General features: G+C 33.9%; 1 protein-coding gene across 1 annotated transcript in view; it reads left to right on the top strand.

Moving 5' to 3' along the window:
• Window positions 1-24027, top strand: part of AP3B1 (adaptor related protein complex 3 subunit beta 1) — a 254331-nt gene that overhangs the window by 110314 nt on the left and 119990 nt on the right. The window contains exons 8-14 of the mRNA XM_058567328.1: window positions 950-1105; window positions 5102-5199; window positions 7269-7323; window positions 7410-7481; window positions 9415-9477; window positions 12098-12230; window positions 18613-18722. Coding sequence (XP_058423311.1) covers window positions 950-1105; window positions 5102-5199; window positions 7269-7323; window positions 7410-7481; window positions 9415-9477; window positions 12098-12230; window positions 18613-18722 — 687 coding nt within the window. The remainder of the gene's footprint in view (window positions 1-949; window positions 1106-5101; window positions 5200-7268; window positions 7324-7409; window positions 7482-9414; window positions 9478-12097; window positions 12231-18612; window positions 18723-24027) is intronic.

Below are 24027 nucleotides of genomic sequence, written 5' to 3'. Positions count from 1 at the left end.
CCAGTCTTTCATGTATGAGGTAAAAATGAAAACTCAAGGAAGTCACTGTTGTGTCATTCTTTGGGTTCTGAGGTCCCTATCCAGTCTTTCTACTTCTCTCTGCCTCTCCTTTCTTATGTTTGTTTTATATATAACGTCTCAGGTTTCTGATTGTACACAGTGAGAGGAATAGGGAAAAGTACATCTGCTCCATCTTCCCAGAAATGGAAAGTGTGTTTCAAGTACTTGGCAACAGAAATTACCTCTAAACAGTAGTTGAAGTGGATCCACCCACGTGGATATTATTGTCTTTGTGTGCTTTTGTCTGTTCCTTTATTTTTAGGACTAAATGCCTGTAGGCTGATTTTATTGGCTGAGATAATAAAGAATTCAAATGAAAAGTACAAAACAAAAACATAGAATCAACTCCTATGGATACACATAAATCTCAAACTGAGTCTTTCTTGACAACGCAGAGACCTGCTTAATCGCTAGTTTTTAACCTGTCAAGCTTTATTGTGATTTTTTTATATGTGTTGCAGTTCAAACAGTTCTCCTCTTTCTTTTGACCCTTTGATTCAGTTACAGAGTGACTGATTATTTATGGAAATAGTTTTCAGGGTGTAGGGAGTCTCATATTGTAGGCTTTCTTAGGATCTAATGGTTAAGTTTTCCCTTTGGGCAGTTACGGGTATTTCTGTGGAGATTTAATCTTTTTAGAAGTTTACTGTGTAATATAAAAGAAATATGATCTATAGCACTGAAGGACAGTTACTGTGTTATAAAATGTGAGAAAAACCAAGGCCTTTCTTCCATATAGGTAGCATAATATTTTCAAATTGCCTCAACAGTATTATTCTACAGTAAAATATTATCATTATTGTAGATGTTAAAATGCAGGTTTTCTTTGTATAATATTTGGGCTGTTCAAGATCTGAACTAATCTTGGGATTGGATTTCTTTCCTGTAGGATGATGGTCTAGAAGACAATGAAAAGAATTTCTATGAATCTGATGACGAAGAGAAGGAAAAGACTGACAGAAGGAAGAAGCCGTATACTATGGATCCAGACCATAGGCTCTTAATTCGGAATACAAAGCCTTTGCTTCAGAGCAGGAATGCGGCGGTACGTTCAAACTCTTATAAGAAATAATTCACAGATTTTTTAAAACGTTGGGTGAAAGTGTGTAAGTTCAATAAATAAGTCTTTATTTTTGAGTGTGCTAATGGAGCATTTGTTTATTTGTTTATACACCAAAAAAATCAGGTTTTGATGAAATTACTTGGTTTGGTAGTTATATGTCTACTGGATTTCGTTTACATTTTTGTGGTTTTGTTAATTGTTAATTTTCCTAAGATATGAACTGAAGATGTTTCTCAATTGATTGGAGGACTGTGTATATTTCTCTGTTACTTGGTTGTGGTTGAGAGTACTTAATCTGCTGTCAGTCTCTAATATTCGTATCTACCTGATAAGAGTTTTTAAGAGACTAATGTATAACAAAAGCACCTAGCAGAATGCCTCATATACAGTAAATTTTAACTGGTAGAAATAGCAATTAAAAATCATCTTCATTTGGGTCCTAAGTTTATTTATTTTATAACTGTTTATTTTAAATAACCTTTTATATTTTATTTTATTTTTTTGGTGAGGAAGATCGGCCCTGAGCTAACATCTGTTGCCAGTCCTCCTCTTTTTGCTTGAGGAACATTGTCCCTGAACTAACATCTGTGCCAGTCCTTCTCTATTTTGTATGGGACGTTGCCACAGCATGGCTTGATGAGCGGTGTGTAGGTCCACACTCAGGATCCGAACCTTCAAACCCTGGGTCGCCAAAGCAGAGCACGCAAACTTAACCATGACACCACTGGGCCAGCCCCAAAATAACCTTTTCTATTTTAGGAGACAAAATAGAAAATTAGAAAATACATACTAGCAAAACTAAAAAAAGATTAAAACATCATATTCCCAACACTCAGAAATCACTGTTATAATATCTTAATGCATTTTTGTCCAGATCTTTTTTCTGCATAAATGTGCATATATTCATGTGTGTATGTCTATAATAGGTATTTTTTAAACCAAGATAGAAATCATACCATACGTAGTATTTTTTAACCTTTTTTTCCTAGTCAGTCTTCTCCACCTTTCTATTTCAATAAAATTTCATCTCATTTAATACCAATTTGTCTTAAATTATCTTTTATAGGTGGTTAATCCAAACCAATATCTACTGCATTACATCTGGTTGTTATGTCCTATAAACCCCTCAAATCTTGTAGAATGTTCTGGGTTTGTCTGGTTGCTTCCTTTATAGTGCTATTTAATTTTTTCTTCTATAATCTGTGATTCCTGTTAACTGATAGTTATATGTAAGGGCTTGATGGATTCAAGTTAAACATTTTCTTAAAAATTTTTTAATTAAAAAATATTCGTAATGAATTGTTCAGTTAGTAAAAACTTTGAAAATGAGGAATTTCTCTTGAATTACTTTGTTTTCTGATGCTTGAGAATCTAGAGCTTAGAGCTTTGTATATGTAGCTTAGTAATTAGCAGAAGTTTTTATTGTATACCTAGTAATTTAGTTTCTAAATCATTATTAAGTAACTATGCCGAGTAATAACAAAAACAATTTTACTGATGTTGTAAAACATACTTATATTTTAGTGTGCCCTAACTTGGCCAGATGGTACTTAAGTAACTTGCCACCTAAAACTCTCCTTTATAATTGACTCACTATTCATTTAACTTTGTCTTAGAAATTGATTTTATAGTCCAAATACTTACCAATCAGAAATGTTCTTGAATGGTGAAACAAATAGAGGTGGTTTGTACTTTTTGTACCACTAGGTTTTGGTTCCCTGCTTATTTGATTGTGTACCAAATAGAGGTAGTTTACTTTTTATTCCAATATGTTTTGGTGTCTTGCTTATTTGATGCTGCTAAATATATATAAAGGCTGACTTTTGAAGGATTATGAATAGATTTTTTTTTGTTTTAGCCTCATTCTCAAGTTACAGGAGAGACTTTGAGAATTTGTTTCAGGAACTTAGTGGGTCAGGGCTGTGTAGATTAAATTGGAGATAAGAGATACTGGAAGCAGAATGTTGGGAGGCTGTTCTAACAGTCTAGATAGGGTGATGGCGGTATGAATGATTAGGAATAGAAAAGTGCTTGTAGGATGTACTTTATTATGAACGTACATAAGGTAACTGTAGAAGGCCTATGAGGCTGTCTATTTTTAGTTGTTTTGGATTTTGGTGTTAGAGGAGCTTCCCTCATGGCTTTTACAAATTAGGCTATAAATTTCAAAGTCTGGGTATTGGAGAAACTGTTAGATTTGTGAATACTGGGCAAAAAGAAGATTATATAGCCCTTTTAGGTTTAGGAGTACCTTAATTAATATGTTAGAACAGATGACATACGAAGTGGAATCTAGGATCTTAAAAACATTGACATATGTGGAAAGTACAGTTTACCTTCTTGCCAGTAGCATTGGACTTATTATTTTTAATAGAGAAGGATTTAATTTATTATCTGTAAAATACATTAAATTAAGCTTTAACTTTCTTTTGTATCATATACTAATACTTATGAGCCAGCTGTATTTTTAAATATTTTTAAAAACGACTGTCACCTACTTGTAGATTGTCAATCATTAATTGAGATTTTGTTTTATAAGATTTTTAATTCAGGAGAGTTTGTTCTATAATTAAAGTGTATTTGTGGATCACAAGTGAAGAAATAAGATATCCTTAAACTCCTAAAATACCCAAGTAATGTCTGAAAGCCTTGAATCAGTCTTGTAAAAAAAGTACAACAAAATGCCAAACAGCAGTACATTTAGGACCCTGTAAACTGTATTTTTAAAAAATGTTTCTTAGTTTCAGAAGAAACTCATTTGACCTCAAGCACCCTTAGTTAGGTGCTGTACACTCTTTAGGCATATGTAAAACTCCTGCCTTCTGTGTGTTAGAACTTTATAGACCAAGCAGAAGTAAAGTGGTATTAATATATCTTTTGAGCTAAAGACAAGATGATGTAACTTCTGTAGTGCTGTCTCTGCAGTTGTCACAGGTTAATCTGGATCCTTTGAGTGACTGGGAAGTCTGGACTTCTGATCTCTGGATCCCAGTGTAGAGGCATGCTGGGCAAACATAGAAATCTTATACTTCATGACAGAGAAATTCTGATCCCCTTTATAATGGCTTTGAAACAAAGACTGTTTCTAAGATTCTGCATTTTGGAAAAAAAGATCGTTTCAAATGCTGTTGTTCTAGAGGAATTGTTTTTAATAGAGTTCCTTTAATTATAACTTAAATGTACTGATTTTTTAAAAATTGTAGCTTACTTGTTACTATTGTCCTGAAGTGTCTGGCTTTATTTGGAAAGACATGCTTAAATTTTCTGAAACTTCCCCATCTTGTAGCAGCGGCAGCAGTACTAGAATGAGTATGGGATTTGGAGTGTCGTGTCAAGCTTTGACATGGACTGGCTGTCAGACCTGGGGTGGTGCATTTGACATCCATTTTCTTTTCTGAGGATGAATTAGTTTTATAGGGCTGTCGTAACAAATTAGCACAGACTGTGTGGATTAAAACAACAGAAATTTATTGTCTTACATTTCAGGAGGCCAGAGGTCCAAAATCAGGATGTCCACAGGGTTGGTTCTTCTGGAGGCTCTGCGGGAGAAACTGCCCTGGGCTAGCTTCTGGTGGTTGCCTGCCCTCCAGCAGTCCTTGGATTCTGGACGCACCACTCCAGTCTCTGCCTCCATCTTCACATTGCCTTTTTCTCTGTGTCTCTGTGGGTCCTTTTCTGTCACTTATAAGGACACTCTCATTGGATTTAGAGCCCATGCTAATCCAGTGTGATCTCATCTCGGTCATTACCTTAATAACATCTGCAAAGACTTTATTTCCAAATAAGGTCACATTCTGAGAGTAGACATGAATTCTTGCCCGGGACACTGTTCAACCTGCTACAAAGAGTAACAGCATACTCATCTTACTTCACAGGAGTCTTGTAGGTGTTAAGGAAATAACATATAAGAATGTGCTTTGACACTGTAGAGTGCTCCAGTGTTCATAGTTCTTATTGTTTTCATGCTTTATCTTTTAGGTGGTCATGGCAGTTGCTCAGCTGTATTGGCACATATCACCAAAATCTGAGGCTGGCATTATTTCTAAATCACTCGTGCGTTTACTTCGTAGCAATAGGTAGGACATGATTTTATATATGTTTTTTCTTTTGTGTTCCTTCAAAAGTAATGTTTGAACAAATATAATCTGTCTTTCAGACATTTAATCAGTCTGACTGTATTTTATCAGTAAGATTTTGTACTTAAGAGGATCATCATTATACAATTTATCTTAAAGCTTATACAATTTATCTTAAAGTTTATACAATTTATCTCAAAGTTAATGATAAATATTGACTTTTTTTAACCTCAAACCTTTAGAGATTGAAAATATTTTTTGGCATATAGTTTATGCTGTCACGAGTAGCCTGGTATTAGTGTTTGATATTTCTAGGTATGACAATAATAATGTTTGGGAGTTCTAGTAAATCTGGAAATCAATGAAAAACTATACTAATGTATTGTTAGATTGACTTATTCAGAGTAATTATGTGATTTTTATATAAAGCAATAATACATATGCTAAATTATGTAGTTTATGACTAAATTGCTGCTTCCTGTAAAGTTGCAATGTTTAATTACTATAGTTTGCTCTATTTAAAAAGGGGGCTATATTCTTAATAGCTACTTATTTTAAAGAAATTCATACTCTCTTCATTTCCTGTAGATAGAAAAATAGATAGCAAGAATACCTTTCTCTTTAATTTTACCTTACTATAATTCAGCAGTTCAGGTCAGCAATTCAGAAAACTTTTACTGAGTTCCCATGACGTGTACTTTAAAGTTGAAGATCAGATTTTTGTCGTTTGTTTTGTTTTCTGTGTTTAAGAATACCGTTGTTTCAGCTATTTATCTTACCCTGGATGTTTTGCAATAATTAGTTATTTTAAAATAAAAATTTTGGGCCGGCCCCGTGGCTTAGCGATTGGGTGCGCGCGCTCCGCTGCTGGCGGCCTGGGTTCGGATCCCGGGCGCGCACCGACGCACCGCTTCTCCCGCCATGCTGAGGCCGCGTCCCACATAAAGCAACTGGAAGGTTGTGCAGCTGTGACATACAATTGTCTGCTGGGGCTTTGGGGGGAAAAATAAATAAATAAAATCTTTAAAAATAAATAAATAAAAATTTTTTTCATTCAATGCTTACTTCTAATAGAGTTGGAGGAAAAAGATACGTATTTATTTTTGTTCCTAACTCCAGCTTAGTGCCATGACTTTAGCCCGAGGCTGGCTTTTGCCATTCCTTAGGAAGATGCTATTTCCTTGTGTCCCTCTTCTCTCTTTTGTCTTTGTACATAGTCGTTCTTTTCCTTTTATCAGTTCAGTAATTTTTCTTTTCTATAGCTAGTTCAAAGGTTATCAGAAGGATCTGGAATGCATCTTTCACATGAAGCCTTATGCCAGATTCAGTTCTTCCTTCATTTCTTAGCTATTTGGACATAAAATAGCATGACTGTTTTTTGTTTTTTGGGGTTTTTTTGGTGAGAAAGATTAGCCCTGAGCTAACATCTGTTGCCAATCCTCCTCTTTTTGCTGAGGAAGATTGGCCCTGGGCTACCATCTGTGCCCAACTCCCTCTACTTTATATGTGGGACACCTGCCACAGTGTGACTTGATAAGTGGTGTATAGGTCTGTGACCAGGATCTGAACCTGCAAACCCTGGGCCACCAAAGTGGAGCACACGAACTTAACCGCTATGCCACTGGGCCAGTCCCAACGTGATTGTTTTTTTATCCTGTGTTTCATTCTGGGAAGAATTGAGTGACACAATGAGCCTTTGGATAAAGAGTTTGTATTAATGCAGTGGTCATGTTTATTCCATTAGCCTAAGAATACATTCCTTGCAGGTGTTCAGAACAGCTACAGTATTGGCTTTACATCTTAGGAACTGAGTATTATAAAATTGATTTTAACTCTCCCTCATGAAAAATCAAATAATCTAATATTCTAATTTATTAATAGTTTATAGGGAAAATGTATTTTAAAAGAAGGCATAAATATCTAAGATCTACTATAAACTTTTCAATATTATATTTAAGAGTTCCATTCAATATGAAATTTATTGCTGATTCTTTTTCTTTAATGTACTGTTTACTTAAAGATATTTCATTGGAAAATATACTCAGTGAAAGTTCTCCTTTAATTTTTAGGGAAGTGCAGTATATTGTCCTACAGAATATAGCAACTATGTCAATTCAAAGAAAGGTATGTACATTGTGAAAACATAATTCAAGAGAGAAATGAATGCATTAGAACCATAAATGTATTTATTTTTTATTTTTGTAATCTAGGGTATGTTTGAACCTTATCTGAAGAGTTTCTATGTTAGGTCAACTGATCCAACTATGATCAAGACACTGAAGGTATGTATGCTCTTATTTTTCAGATGCTCTATTAACATGTTTACTTTGAAGATATTGCTATAGCTTCTAGCATCTGCAAAATGGAGGCTTGCTTTTAAGAAAACCTAGATACATTAGGGATTTTCTTTATACTTTCTAAACTATATTATTATGCACTAGTTACTGTGCTACATTCTAATAATACAGAGTTAAGACGTGGTACCTACACCTTGAATAACTCACAGTATGCTGAAGGAGACAGACTTGTAAATAGATAATTTCAGCACTATGTGTTTTAAGTATAGTATAGAGATTTGAATTGAAGACTGTGAAAAACAGAAAGGTGGGATTAATCCTCTGAGAGATTTAGAAAAAAGTGCCTCTTAATAGGATAACATTTTTGTGAATTTTTTTGTTGTTGGTTGGTAGGTTGATTAGGAGGTTGTGGGATTGGGATTAGGAGGAAGTCACAGTTTATGCTAACACAAGGGATTGTGAAAGAGTATTGCATTCAGGGAATGATAACTATAGTAGAGAGTGTAGTTAGGGATATATAGGTATAATGGTTAAAACAATGTGATATTTATACAGAAAAATGAGTGGAATTAAATAGAAAGCCTGGAAACAGATCCTTGCATATGAAAATGTACTCTATAACAGAGGAAATATTACAAACCAATGGAGAAATGATGGACTATTCAGTAAATATTGGAATGACTGGTTATTCAGATGGAAACTGAGTTTAATCGTAAGAAAATCTAAGACACACTCAAATTAAAGGATATGTTACCAAATAATTGGCTTGCAATCATCAAAAGTGTCAAGGTCATGAAGGTCCAAAGAAAAACTGAGAAACTTTCAGACTGAAGGAGACTAAAAAGACAAAATGTGTATTATTGAACTGGATCCTTTTATTATACATGGTTGAGATAATTAGTAAAACTTAAATGGGGAGAGATCATTGCATAGATCTGATGTATCAGTGTTAATTTTCTGATTTTCTTGGTTGTATTGTGGTCTGTAGGACAATGGCCTTGTGTGTAGGAAATATACACGGAAATATTGGGGAATGATGTGGTATCAGATTGGTAACTATCTCAAATGGTTCAGATCAAAAATTGTTGTTTTTACCTTTTCTATCTGAGATTGTTTTTTAAAAAATTATCAAAAAATTAAAATGTTCTCATCAAAGTAAAATGAAAAGTCAAGCCATACTCTGGGAGAAAATATTCCCAGTACATATTTTTGAAAAATGACTAGTACCCAGAATATATTAAAAACTCCTACAATCTGTGCCTTTTAATTAGAGTGTTTAGACCATTTACTTTTAATATAATTATTACTATTGAAGGTGTTTGTCTACATTTTGTGTTCTATTTTCTGTTTGTCCCATTTTTCCTTTTTCATGCTTTCCTTTGGATTAATTGAACATTCTTTATGAGTAAAAACTGAAATATTTTTAATGAGCCTATTGGAGATGGACTTTTACTTGCATTTATAACTGTAAATCCAGAAGAGAGAATTAAAATGTCTAAGTATTTGGGATGATGGGATGAATGAGAACAAATCAAGAGAATTAATTGGTATCTGGAAAACAGGTATTGCATGGAGGGCAAGTTGTTTTTTAACTTTATAAATAAAAGAAAAAAAAGTCAAACTACTTTAAATTGTTTAGGTTAATTAAATATAAATTGTAAAGTTGGGACAAACAATTAGGGAAGATTTAGGGTTCTCTTTTTCCTAATTATTTTTTAGGCACTAAGTAGTTATCTATTCTCTATTTGTAGATTTAGGAAGACAGAGTTCACCTGAAAGGTATAAAGTCTGACAACATTTGTAACTGTGACTTTTTTTAAAAACAGAAATTACCTTTCTATTAAATTCCTAGCCTTTATTAAATTAAGTCTTTATATTTGTGTTTTAAAATGTTTACTTTTTCTTTTTTCTATAATAGCTTGAAATTTTGACAAACTTGGCAAATGAAGCCAACATTTCAACTCTTCTTCGAGAATTTCAGGTTTGTGTACAATACTAATTATAAAAGAACTTCTAAAACATCTGTTCAGTTTAAAGTTAGATATACTTCTTTCTCCAATTTAGAAATATGTAATTGTGTGAATAAAACAGTGATTTGGGACAGGATTAACAACTAAGAAATTTATAAATTTTCAAGAATAAGCATTAACTACAAATTTAAAATTTAAAGGAAATGAAATACTAGTCCCTTTCACATTTTTATAGAATTTGAAAGACTGGTTTATAATTCTATCTTTGTTCAAAATTATGTTGTGAATATAATTTCATCTCTTGGTGCTGTCATCATTAATAGTCCTTTCTATATTCTGCATTCCTGAAAATGGCTTCATTTCTTACCTGGTTGTCCCTATGTGATTGACCTATCACTATTTTAGACATTGTCCTCTTAGCTTCATGTATTGCTCAAAAAAAATTGGTTTAAAATTAACCCCCTCATGATTATTTTTATTGTTGTTTTTGTTTTGTTTTGTTGTATTTTTTGAACCATCTGTGCTAATGGATGAGATACCTCTCAGGTACACGCCCCCCAAAAATATTATTGAGAAATTACCTCATGGATATTATGCCCTTCATGATGGAGGGTCAGCTCTGAAGACTTAGTGGTAGAACACAGCAATAGAAAACCTCATATCATATTAATATTATTAGTTTCACATTTCATCAGCAGTTTTCTCAACAAAAGTATACCGCATGCTACACACTAATCACAGAGTTTTCGTCAACTCTCAACTTTTTTAGATTTAATTTATTTTGTTGCCATAATCCTTCAATATGCCCATATTAAATTTCTTTTTAGCTATATGGACATTATATTTCTTTTTACCTGTGTGATCTTATACTTTTAGCAGGAGAAGTAGAATATTATAGCATGTCCATGATTCATAATTTTGTAAGTGGATTACTGTACTTTCATGCTGTATATTTTTCTGGAAAAATTTTTTGTAAAATTAGGATTTCTTGGATACCCACTCATATTTACATGCCAGAAAATATAGTTCTTATTCAGTAATTTATAGCTATAGAACATTGCTTGAAATTGATTTTTACTTCGTTTTTTTGTTTGCTTATTTATTTATTTTTAAGTTTTTGTCTTCATGTTTGCCATTGTCCCTTTTCCTATTGTGTGTAATTTGCTGGGGTGTCCTTTTGCCGTCTACTTTCTGCTTATGTCAAGTTTACTGGGGTTGTAGGGAGTGAGTCTCTGGTAAATTTTATGGCATTGTTTAGTTGTATAGAGGTGACACATTGGACTTGTTTCAGAATATTGGTGATCCAGTCATTTCGTTTAATATCAGGATATTTAATAAGGTCCATTGTTTAGTCAAACTTTTAAATATATTCTTTCTTCATGTATCAGTTTTTATCACTGTATATATTTGTATCTTATTTCTGTGTTATGGGTTATATTCATAGGTGTGTACAGTTTACTTATTATAACTTTTTGAGTAAAATAGAGAATTTTTCTAAAGACTCGTATGTTTTTTAGTTGAGGAAATTAGGTAATCCACTGGGAAATGGTTTTAAATACAATTGATCTTTCCTACATGGAACTAAGAGAGTTTGATTTGTTTAATTTATTTCTTCAACATATAATCATGTTCTTGGTACCATTTTCACTAAATTTGTGTTTTAGATAGTCTTAGCTTTTTCGCCTCTGTTTGTCGTTTAGGCACCCATTTAAATGTATATCCTTTTTTGCATGTCAGATTTTAGATAACCATAGTGTTAATTCTCATTTGAGGTTGGAAATCATTATTTAAAATTTCAGTTGAAAATGGGATTTTAAATTCCATTTGTATATAATATATTAAATACATAGAAATATGCATATTAAAAGTACATTCGTTTCTGTAAACAATAAAAGCTTAGTTTTTAAATTAGGAAAGTTATGACCAAAGTGAAATTCTTTAGGGCTGTAATAAATTTTGTAAAGACCTTTTAACGTCCTATTGTGAAATAAGTAATTTATTTCTTTTTAAGTTTGTATAAATATATGAGTTACAGTGTATGTTTAAAGCATTGTTTTAAAGAAAATGTATTTCAAAAGTGTGGTATTCTATTTTGTTGTAAACTGAGTATTTATAAAGTCTTTATTGAAATGCTGCTCACTCTAGCTATTGTGGTAGTTTTACTACCATTCAGATACCATTTTGAAAGTAAAATGTCTGTCAATAGCATATTGGTCCTTTTCCTCCTCTTCTCCCAATTTTTAGATTTAGTATCTCTGAAAAAGCAACCCTTTTTTTCATAGATTCACAGGTGCTGCTGGTTAAACGAACTGAAACTTTCAAAGGGAGAGTCCTCGTCATCTGTTTTACCTTGCCCTTAAACTAATTGCTGTATTTGGGTGACTGCCCCCACTTTCTGTGTTGGAGTCACGAGCCGCTGTGGCCACAGGTGAATGAACCTGGCTTGAAAACATGCCTCTTCTATGGGCACATTCTTTAAGTAAAAAAAAAACCTAAATTCAACTAAGTCATCAGTTGGACCTTCTGTTGTACCTATAGATGAGAAGATTATGTATAAAGCTTAATATAATAGGGATTTCTTGTTCACTTCATAGTACCAATGTATAAACTAATTGAAATAATATTTTTTAGACGTATGTGAAAAGCCAGGATAAACAGTTTGCAGCAGCCACTATTCAAACTATAGGCAGATGTGCAACCAACATTTCAGAAGTCACTGACACATGCCTCAGTGGTCTAGTGTGTCTGCTGTCCAACAGGGATGGTAAGTTGACAGTTTCATTTTATTTTCAAGTAGTTTATCATTTGAGTATTCTTGATATGATCAGCAAATTGTAACATATTTTAACACTGCATTTTAGTCTTTCCTGTCTATCAGTAACATGGTCACCATAGGTAGCATGTTATCTTTGAAACACACACACATACACACACACACACACACACACAGTTTGTTGTTGTTGTTGTTTTAGTAGATTAGACACTTAACTCGTAAACAGTATTTGTCTTGCCTAAACAGAACTAAGAAAGTGTAATTTGTTTATTTTATGTTTTCCTAATTTAGTCGCCTTCATTGTACCTTTTCCACAAAGGTTCTATGTTACTGCTTTTTAATGGCATGTAAGTCATGTATAATATTGGTTCACCTGCAGAGGGTGCTAAAAGCAGGCAAATGACTTTTAATATGGAGAAGTGCCTAGATCAAAAAAGTATGTTAAATGCATACCTTCAATTTTTTTTTTCAGAAAGTCACCTAATAATTTTATATTTAAGATTGATTAAATTTAAAAGTCATCAATTTGGAACAGCTTCATGTTTTTAAGCCAAACAATATCTAACCATTTTATAAAATTGCATAGGTACTATCCAGTAAAATACGTAGTCTAGGTTTCATACTGTTCTGTGGTAAAATGTCAATTATTTCTATGGTATGGCTTTCGAATAAATGAGACCATTTGAAGAAAGAAAGAAAAAGGATTCAATTTTCTCCTTTAAGATAATTTATTTAGAGGACATGTATTATTTAATTGTATATTTGATTGAAACAAGGTTCTTTTTAGGAAAAGCATAATTTTCTGTGTAAAATCATTGAAATTATTTGTGGAATTCTTCATATAATTATGTCATATCTAGACACAGGCATACATGACATAGCAACTATAATGTGAAACATAACATTGATTCTTTTTTATATTTTATTTGAAAAATAACTTTTCACTACTATAACTTTATTATCTGTAGTTATCTTTTCCTACATATAGATCTCTTTAGAAAACTGTAACATTGTTGTAAGTACTTCTGATGAAAAAAAAATGAAACAAAATTTATCCCCAAATAAGAGCAATTTTTATTGAGAACATAAAATTATAAACTTTTACCTGTAAACTCAAGATATTACTATGGATAGAACATTTTTCTACATGCAGTATTAAAACTTCAAATAAAACAAAATTTATCAAGGAAATAGACTTTTTAAAAAATTTGACTGTAGAAGGTAACTAGAGGAGATAGGATGCTGTTATCCATTTTATCTCTACTTTTAACAGTAACATCTTTTTTGTCTCTATTTTTATGTCACACTTTAAAATGTGACTTAAAAAACAATTTTTATATATCTTTATATATATAAAGATATGTATATCTTTTCTATATCTTCAATAATGACTTTCTATTTGAACAAATAAGACACACTCCTTGGGGAAATATTTCCAGAGCATTAAAGATTATGAACCATGGTTTACCAGGGTAATTGTTCTTTTAAAATTTAGTTGCATACAAAAAGCACCACAAATTAGTTAGAATACTGATTAGTTCTTTCAAATACAAAATATATTCAAGGTTTCTCAATTTTATATTTTATATAATATATAATTTTATATTTTGACCCTTTTTTATCATGTGAAATTTTCAAGCTATAGATTTTAGAGCAGTTGTTTCTGCTTCAGTTTTTTAATACATTAATTTCCCAAAAAATATTTTTATTGACTTTTATTTGTTTATTTGTTTGTTTATTTATTTATTTTCTTTGTGAGGAAGATTAGCCCTGAGCTACCATCTGTTGCCAATCATCCTCTTTTTGCTGCGGAAGACTTTCCCTGGGCTAACATCCCTGCCCATCTTCCTCCACTTTATATGGGACACCGCCACAGCATGGCTTGACAAGTGGTGCCTCAGTGCGCACCCGGGATCCCAATCCCGGGCTGCTGCAGCAGAACACGCCCACTTAACTGCTATGCCACCTGGCTGCCTCCTTATTGACTTTGACTTAAAAGATGAATATTCTACTCCTGTAACACTTTTAAGGGAAGAATAGATTGTTTAAGGGAAGACTAGATTATTTAATAATTAGATAATAGAATAATATAATCTATAATCACTCTTAAAGATAGGATTTACTAATTTAAACCGTGATATTTTAATGTTTAGGCTTTTGTCTTCCCTGCCAAAAAATAAATAAATAAAATAAAATAAAATGGCCAATGCTGACAACAGAGCCCCTGTCTCTTTCTATTAAAGGATCTGCTCTTAGAAATAAATACTATGAATGAGGCCTTAGTTTCTTTAGAATCTGTAAGATTTTTTGAGGCTCTGAGGATCTGTGATTTTTTGATTTTATGTTAATGTGGATACCTCATCCTCTCTTCAGATAATGTATCTTAAAACCTCAGGGACAGCATTTAGACTCCATTGTTTTTACATATATTTAATAAACTCTTCTTGGACTTGTAGTTTTTTTGTTTTTTTTTTGATGTTGTTGACTTTTTCCTTCTTGGTATGGGGAAGACTTTTCTAGGCAGACTTGAAGCTTGCCCTAGAACAGTCCAATTTCACCACCTAAGATTAATTTGAGAAAAAAATTTCTTAAGGACCTTTAGGAGAAATCTGCATTTCAGTTGACTTGGGATAATTTAATTCCCTAAGGTAATTTACTTTAGGTAACATATTTGCAAAATTTGCTTGTCTGAATAACCTTCTTACCATCTATAAGCTAAAAGGATTGGGGAGGAGGACTATTTTTTGTTTTGTTTAGTTTTATATAATTCAATAAGCATTTAATAGAGGACCTGAATCAGTTGAGGTATTTAGTAAATGTTGAATAGATGAATAAGATATTCAGCCTGTAACATGTTCCTGCCTTTAAAGAGCTCATAATCTAATGGAGGGAGACAGTACTATAAAACAAGTCTATTGGGCCGGCCCCATGGCGTAGTGGTTAAGTGCGCGCACTCTGCTGCTGGCGGCCCGGGTTCGGATCCCGGGTGCGCAGTGACGCACCGCTTCTCCGGCCATGCTGAGGCCACGTCCCACATATAGCAACTAGAAGGATGTACAATTTTGACATACAACTATCTACTGGGGCTTTGGGGAAAAAAAAAAAAAGGAGGAGGATTGGCAATAGATGTTAGCTCAGAGCCGGTCTTCCTCGGTCAAAAGAGGAGGATTAGCACGGATGTTAGCTCAGGGCTGATCTTCCTCACAAAAATAAATAAATAAATAAATAAAATAAAATAAAGTAAAATAAAATAAAACAAGTCTATTATAGTCTTCTTGTATCTTGGCCACTTACTCTGTTGCCAGCTGTCTGCTTACATGCGGAAGTAGACTACCTATGTTGGACTGTTAATGTTATCTTGAATAAATTACCTACTCTCCCTGTGCTTCAGATTCTTCATTTGTAGAATGAGGATAATAGTAGACTGTACTAATCTTGAGGACATTATGCTAAACAAATACAGAATGATTCCACTTATATGAGGTATTAAAATAGTCAGATTCATAGAATCAGAGAGTGGAAGGGTAGTTGCCAGGGGCTGGGGAAAAGGGAAATGGAGAGTTACCAATCAGTGGCCATAGTTTCAGTTAAGCAAGATGAATAAGCTCTAGAGATCTACTGTACAACATGGTACCTATAGTCAACAAAAATGTATTGTACACTTAAAAATTTGTTGAGGGTATATTTCATGTTAAGTGAAAATAAAATTACCAAAATAAAATTAAATTAAAAAAAATAGGCTGTACTTCTTAGAGAGAGGACCAGTAAGTTCTGTTGAGTACAAGGAGGAAGCTAGGAAAGGTCCAGAACATAGGATCATTTTGTGCTTTTGGTGGAGTAGCACCACAATGTTCAGGTCTTCGAAAACTAGGAGGTACCATAAAGGAAAAGTAGAGTTCAATTACCTGAAGGGAATGGGAAGGCACCTGGGTAGGCAGAATAACGGCCCCGCCAAAGATGTCCAGGTCCTAATGTCTGGAACCTGTGAATGTGTTACCTTACAGGGCAAAAGAGACTTTGCAGATGTGATTAAGATTCTTGACATGGGGAGATTATTTGGGTGGACTGAATGTAATCAAAAGGGTCCTTATAAGGGAAAGAGGGAGACCAGGAAAGTCAGATGTCAGAAGCAGAGGTTGGAGTGATGCCGTTGCTGGAAGGGGACCTTGAGCCAAGGAATGCGGGCTACCTCTAGAAGTTGGAAAAAGCAAAGAACAGATTTTCCTCCAGAATCTCTATAGAGAACTTAGTCCTGTTGACACCTTGATTTTAGTCCCATAAGACTCATGTTGACTTCTGACTCTAGAACTGTAAGATGATAAATTTGTGTTACTTAAGCTACTAGGTTTGTGGTAATCTATAACAACAACAATGGGAAACTAATACAGCACCACAAGATAAATAATGCCAAAGATATATTTCAGCTATAGCTGATCTTGCCTCTGCATGTGGGTAATTAAAATTACACAGCATTTTTTTTCTTACTTAGGCTACTTTTTCAATAATATGTTTTAAAAATATAAATTTTTATATAGTGGATTCTTTAAAACCACACTTAGCATATTTTACTTTGCATAGTAATTACTTATATCACCATTTAGTGTTTCGTACTAGAGTGTAACTTTGATGAGGGCAGGGTCTCCTTTTGATTTATCTTTGTTTTTCTCATAGCTCCAAAAAGTGGTCTTTATAAAAGTAATACCTGCTCATAGTAACAAAAAACATTAGAGATAAAATGGTACATTCTGGTTCTGAGTTTGAATTCTGGACAAAATCATATAATTCCAATACATCTCTCTTTCTTTGTCTTTAAAATGATGATAATAAGGTACCTACCATATGTTATTGTTATTGTATTATTCATTTTATAAACTAAAACATTATGTAAATATTAATTTGTCATTCCCATGGAGAAAGAGGTATATAGGTTGAAATATGTACATTTAATAATGATTAGAATGGTAAAAATTTTGCTTGTATTCTTAAAGGGAGCTAGATAAGAAAATATATTTCAGGGAAAAAGAGTAACAGAACACAAATCATGGTATTTCTAGTTTATACTATAATTATATAATATTTTTATATAAAATTTATATTTAAGTATATAAATTTTTATATTATTTTATTTCTTTGGCATCAGTAGTGTTAATAATTGTTTACATAAGATTCATTCCATAAGGCTTGATGCTCTTGTTAGTTATATTACACTTCTTTACTGGTGCCACTAGAAACGTAACTCTGGACCAGCAATTGGCCACTTCAGTCTGACAACTCAATCTGAGAATCCCAGTTTGAGGCTGTGCTTCTTGGAGCCACTCCCAGTACCAATTACCATGTTAGTTAAGTCCTGGCAAGAAACAGATGACACACTTAAAAGGGACAGTTGAAGAGAATTTAATGAAGAAACTATTTATAAGGTGTGAGCAGGATTAAGGGAAACCAACAAGGTATGATTTAGCACCCTGAGGCTGATGGACTCCCAACAGTGGGAAGCCTTTACTATTCTAGAATTGAAGGGAAGAGAGTATGAGGAGTGGGAGCAAGACCAGACCCTGTGGGAGAGAGCCACTCACAGGAACTAAACCTTCAGTAGAGGAATGCAAGCACTGCCAAGAAGGCCTGGCAGGAGAGAGAGCCAGGAGAATATTCTTTCTTCCCGCCCCCTGATCTCCTGCTGGTACTTCCTGTTGGCTAACATGGCTGGAGGCCAGGGGCAAGGGTGTCTGGTTGATGCAGTCCACAGAGGTCAGCCTCTAAGTGCACAGAGTTGTGCCAAGAAAGACAGAGAGTGGCTTCATGGGACACATGGGGACCATCCAGCTCACAGTCCCACTCTTTCTGGCTCTGAAGTCCATGCTATTGCTATAGGAACACCGTTCCTACCACTACTGATCCTTTCTACTCACTTTTTTGAGCATATCACTTAAGGAGTTTTTTTTTTCTTTTTTAGTTTGCTATTTTCTTTAGAATTGGAAAAATGTTAATTTAGATCGTAGATGTTTCATTGCCACTGTATACTTGGTAGGAGTCAAAGAACAGTTTTTGAGAGCTATGATTAAAAGCCAAAGACACTTGAACGATATGGTGATTGCATAATCTAATCTTGCTTTGCTTTTCTGACTTCAAGAAGCAGAGATTAAAAGGGCTATCAGAAGCTAGGAGACAGCAACAGAGGTTAGGAACGAAAGTGTACTCTTCGACCTAAGATAGATGTTCACCCCAAAAACTTGAAAGTACACTCATGGTTATAGTTTTCACCTAGTCATTTAAGGCGTGTAGACTGTTTTGCTAATTTAAATTTACATTTCACCAAGGATAATGCATTTGAATTGAATTACACATATTAAATATGAATAATCTCTGTCTTTTTCAGAAATAGTTGTTGCTGAAAGTGTAGTTGTTATTAAGAAATTACTGCAAATGCAACCTGCACAACACGGTGAAATCATTAAACATATGGCCAAACTCTTGGACAGCATCACTGTGAGTACCAGTAGGAGATCTTTGCTGAATTCAAATGAACTTTACTCAGTAAATTACAGTTCTGTTAAAGCAAATAGACATCCTAAAGTATAGTGGTTAAGGCTGCTGAACAGTCTGGATTCAAATCCTGGTTCTAAGATCCCACACTGCTGTGGAAGGGAATTACAAATCTGATAAAGGGACAGGATACAATAAACACTGCAGTGCTGGGTTGGCAGTGGGGGTGTCAGTGTGAACTTCATGGGTTTTTGCATATAGATATCTGGATGTGTGTGTGTCTACACATGTTCACATGTACACCTATGAATGCATATATGAGTGTATAAACATCTGTTTCCCAAGGCTGTCCTTTGAGAGGGCCTACATGCAAGAATGCCCCAGACCAGTGAGTACACCTAGTGCCCAGATCTTGTTTTGTTTTAAATGAAATATAATTTCAAACCATAAAATTTACCCTTTTAAAGTATATAATTCAGTGGTTTTTGGTATTTTCATAAGGTTGTGCAGCCACCACCATCATGTAATTCCAGAACATTTTCATTATCCCTAAGAAAGAATCCCATTCCTCAAACTTCTGATCCTCCCTTTACTCCAGCTCCTGATAACCACTAATCTACTCTCTGTCTCTATGGATTTGTTTATTCTGGTCATTTCATATAAATGGAATCATACAATAAGTGGTCCTTTGTGTCTGGCTTCTTTCACTTACCGTGTTATCAAGGTTCATGCATGTTGTAGAATGTAGTACTGCATTCGTTTTTCTGGTAGACCTTGGTTTTTAAATTCCATTCACCACTCAAAGGAACCAGGGCTCCTTAGAGAAAATGGCTGATTTCAGAGCTAGGGCAAGGAAAGAACAAGATGGTCTTGAACATCTTATTGGGCCAAAAAGCAAGGAAGTGCTCACAGAATGATAGAGACGCAAGAGCCAGCTTGAGGGGACTCCCATTGGCTAATTTGAGCAACAAAATAAATGATAGTAAAAGGATTATCTCCTATTGACTAGGGTAAGAACCTCTGAATCCACACTGGAATGAAAGAATGAATGAGTAGAGGAGAAAGGGAGGCTCTTCCTTGCAATGCAAAAGCAGCTAATGTAGAAGGAATGATGGAATTAGAATATCACCATTTGCCTGCCATCACAACGATAATTGAATCAAGCAAGAATCATTAATAAATGCCAAAAGCTAGAAGGTGAAAATTTGAGTAGTAACAGGATATTTGCACAGTCTCAAAGTATAGCCCCATAAGATACTCTTAATTACAAAGAGTAAATTGATGACTTTTGACTTTACAATGGAGAAACCTGGCAGACACTACCTGAACCAAATGAACATAGTTAACACTGCCAGCGGTGGGATCATGTGCCTTCTGATATGATACACTGAATAGACCTCAGCATCAAGTCTGTTAAATTCCTGCCCAAAGCAAACAACTTGAATCTAATCAAGAGGAAACATGAGGCAAAACCAAATGAGGGTATTCTCCAAAATAACTGGCTTATATTCTAAAAATGCCAGTATCATGAAATGGAAAGAAAAACTCAGAAACTTTTTCAGATTAAAAGAGATTAAAAGGATATGACACCTCCATGCAACACGTAATTTTGGATTTGCTTTTGCTATAAGGGAGTTTATAATTGGGATAATTGGCAAAATCTCAATAAAATTTGTAGATTAGATAATAGTATTGGTTCAGTGTTTAATTTCTTGGCTTTTAAATAATTTTACTGTGGTTATGTAAGAGCATTCCTTAATTAGGAAGTTTATACTGAAGTATTTCAGGGTATAAGGGTATGTCTACAACTTTTATTAATTCAGAAACCAAAATGTGTTTGTATGCATAGAAAGCTAAAGCAAATGTAGTCAAATGTTAACATTTGGGGAATCTGGATGAAGGGTATTGAGAAATTCTTTTTACTCTTCTTGCAACTTTTCTATAAATCTGAAATTATGTTTAAAAATTAAATTAAATTAAAAAATAAATATTAATCTTGGCTCCCCCTCTTACCAGCTCTGTGTCCTTACATTAAAATCTCTGTACTTGACTTCTCCCATCTGTAAAATGGTGATGGTAGAAGAACCTGTATTGTTGTCAGTATTGCATTAGTTAATGTGCATAAAGCTTTTAGAACATTGCCTGGCACATAGTAGCACTGTGTAAGTGTTAGCTGTTATCAGTATTTATGTCCTATTTCATTCTCTTCTTCCTTTTAAAACTAAAGTTTTTGAAAGAATTATCTGAAAAGAATTTTATTTCCTTACCTCAGACTCACTCCTCAACCCATCACAGTCTGATTTGACTCCCTACCGCTCCGCTGATTCTCCCTTTTCCAAGGTCACTGACTGACTCCTTATTAAATCCAGTGAATAATTTGCTGTTTATCTTTCTTGATCTTTTGTTAGCATTTGACTTCACTGGCCTCTTCTTCCCTTTTGAAACATTCTCTCTCCATGGCTTCTGTCTGGTTTTTTGTCAAACTCTTCTCCGTTGTGTTTGCCTTTCACTATGCCTGTGCCCTGAATATTGGTTGAAGTTTGACAACTAATGTTCTATAGCTGGTAGGGTTGTAGTTTAGGGAGAGTATATTATTTCCTTCTTTGGAGATGGGTAATCTGTATTCTCAGACTGTTCCAAGGATCATATTTGTGTAGTTAGAGGTAAGGATGGTAAGGTTTGGAGCCTACCAGTCAGGACCAGTTTTTAATATCTCCAGTGGCAAAATTTTCTTTCTCTCAGGGTGTTAGTAAAGCCTACAGGGCAGTTATACATTTATCCTTCAGCTAAGGATGAGACTCACAGGAGTCACTTAGCATCCAAGCTTCCACTACATCTCTCATCAGAGAGTTCCTTTGTCTTATATCTGCTCTTATTGTTAATTAATAAAGTCAGAACTTCTCATAAAGTTCGTGTATGAGAGGTGTAGGGCTTAAAAAAGTGGGTTTGAAAACAGATGACTTGGGTTCAAATTTAGTCTCTGCCTTTCACTAGCTTTGTGAACTTAAGCAGGTTACTTGACTTCTGTCAGTTTTCTCGTCTATAGAAAAGGAACAGTAATGCTAATAACCTCACAGAGCTGTTGTGAGGACCAAATGAGTCAGCGTGTGTGAAACACTTAGAACAGCGCTCAGTGGAAGCTGTTATTATGATCATGGCTATATTTAATGTTTTTGAAGAAGACAAACGTGATGATAAGGTTTAAATTTAGTAAGCATTCTTGTGGCCACTTTTATATTTTACTTAACTAATTTAACATAACTCCTGTAGTGCTAATCATATGCCAGGTACTATTCTAAGCACCTTAAAAATATAAATAGTTAATTTTAATAGCAGCTCTACAAGACAGGTACTATTAGTATTCTCATTTTACATAAGAGAAAACTGAGGCACAGAGAAGTTAAGTAACTTGCCTAAGGTCACATAGCTAGTAGGTCTGCTCTCTTAACCAATACATCATGCTATATCTCTCTTCCATTTCTAGTCTGTCTTTTTTGTATTCAGTTCACTTGCCTGCTCACTGACCTGGCTAGGATTTTATTATTATTGTTTCCTTTTGCTTCCCCAAAATCATTGACAAATTGGGCATTAGATTGACATGGTCCATGTTTGCCCAAATGTAGAACAGATGTTTGACATTATTTATCAGTGATGTGTTGATGAGTGATGAGAAGATAAACCTCCTTCCTCAAGTCCTGAGATGGACATCCAGCATCTCTGTGTACCGAGCGTCAAATTTCAGTATTATTTTTAGTCATTGTAACAAGCACAAATACTCCTACACATATTTAGAAACCTCCTAGGGAAGTGGTACGTTCTCCAGTAAGAACCAGTTTTCTAACCAATGACTAATGAACCAAAGCAGGACACTCTAGATAGGAGAAAACAACAAATAGAGATACGGACACGAGGATATGTATGTATTTATGCACATAATTAAATGTATAGGAATAGACTAGGAATGTCTAGCAAAAGTGCTCAATGAGAACTCTTGAAGAAGAAGGGGCATAATATAAGGGAAATTCTAATAATCTGGAACTAAAAATATTGAACAATCTTAGAAAACCTAGGGGTAGGATGGGATTGGGGCAGAATAAAAATGTTTTGAAGGTCTCCTGGGACAGGAGAGTGGAAGGAGGTGAAATTATTTTAATATTCTCGTCTTGTGTTAAAAAAGTAGTAAGGTGAAAACATATTATCTTGGGGTGAAAACAGTGGGTTTTGGTGGGGAAATAGTTAATATCTTGTTTATAAGAAATGGAGAAATCTGTGTCTGATTATGAGAAGGAAATAAGAACGAGGAATTCTGTATTCTCAAATATCTTGTGCAGAATTTAGTTAAAACTTGTGCTAGTAAACTTGTTCTGGTCTTGTTAGAAAGGGAGAGATGATTACAAGAAGTGTTAGGGCTTTTTGGTGACTGTGGCTGCTTATACACAAAACCTATGACAGTATGTGAGATCCATATCAGGCAATCCTCAGACTTTGCTGGAAGAAAAATTTGTTGTATTTGACTGTATCGCTGTCTGGGGCTAGAAGGATGTTTTTGATCGCCTTGACTTTCTCTACAGCAGTTGTTGGAATGTTAGCCAAGTAAATACTTTCTTACGGATCTATATAACAAAGACAATTTTTTTGTTTTTTGTATTTGTGCTTGTTTTTGTCAGAAGGTAACCATTAGTGGAATACAAAAGTATGGTGGGAATTCCAAATTTACAAAGAGAAAAAAGGAAATAGAAATCTAAAATAAATAATAAATTTTTAAAAATATTAAAGTAAGATGGAAGAGTAAAAATCAAATATATCCGACTCTAAATATGAATGGACTAAATTCTCTCCTGAAAAGACAGGCTTTCAAATTAAAGTGAAAAAACAAAAGCTAGCTACAGGACTTTCAGAATTAAAACACTTTAATCAAAGTGATAAAGGTTGAAAATAAGAAGGTAAGGAAAGAGATATTAAGTGAATATGACAAGGAAAGTAAGATTTAAAGTTAATTAAAACATTTAACAAGATAAAAAGGAACATTATAAAATGAAAAAAAGGCCAATTTACAAAGAAACTAAGAAGTATAAACCTATATGCGCATAAAAATATGCCAACCAAATAAATATGTAAAGGAAAAATCTATTGGAAATGCAAGGAGAAACTGATACAATGCATTTTGGTGGGTGACTAGTTATTTCTCTCATACTAGATGTACCTGGTAGATTTTAAGAAGGATGTAGAAGTAAGGACATAAGAAATCAAATAATAGAATAAATACTTGATTTAGTAAATTTAAGTAAAACTTTATGTTTCTTGAACA

Source organism: Diceros bicornis, chromosome 1 (genome assembly GCF_020826845.1).
Source record: "Diceros bicornis minor isolate mBicDic1 chromosome 1, mDicBic1.mat.cur, whole genome shotgun sequence".
In the NCBI taxonomy this organism is placed as follows: Eukaryota; Metazoa; Chordata; class Mammalia; order Perissodactyla; family Rhinocerotidae; genus Diceros; species Diceros bicornis.
Note: the sequence above shows the minus strand (reverse complement) of the source record. Positions and strands in the feature narration are given on the sequence as shown.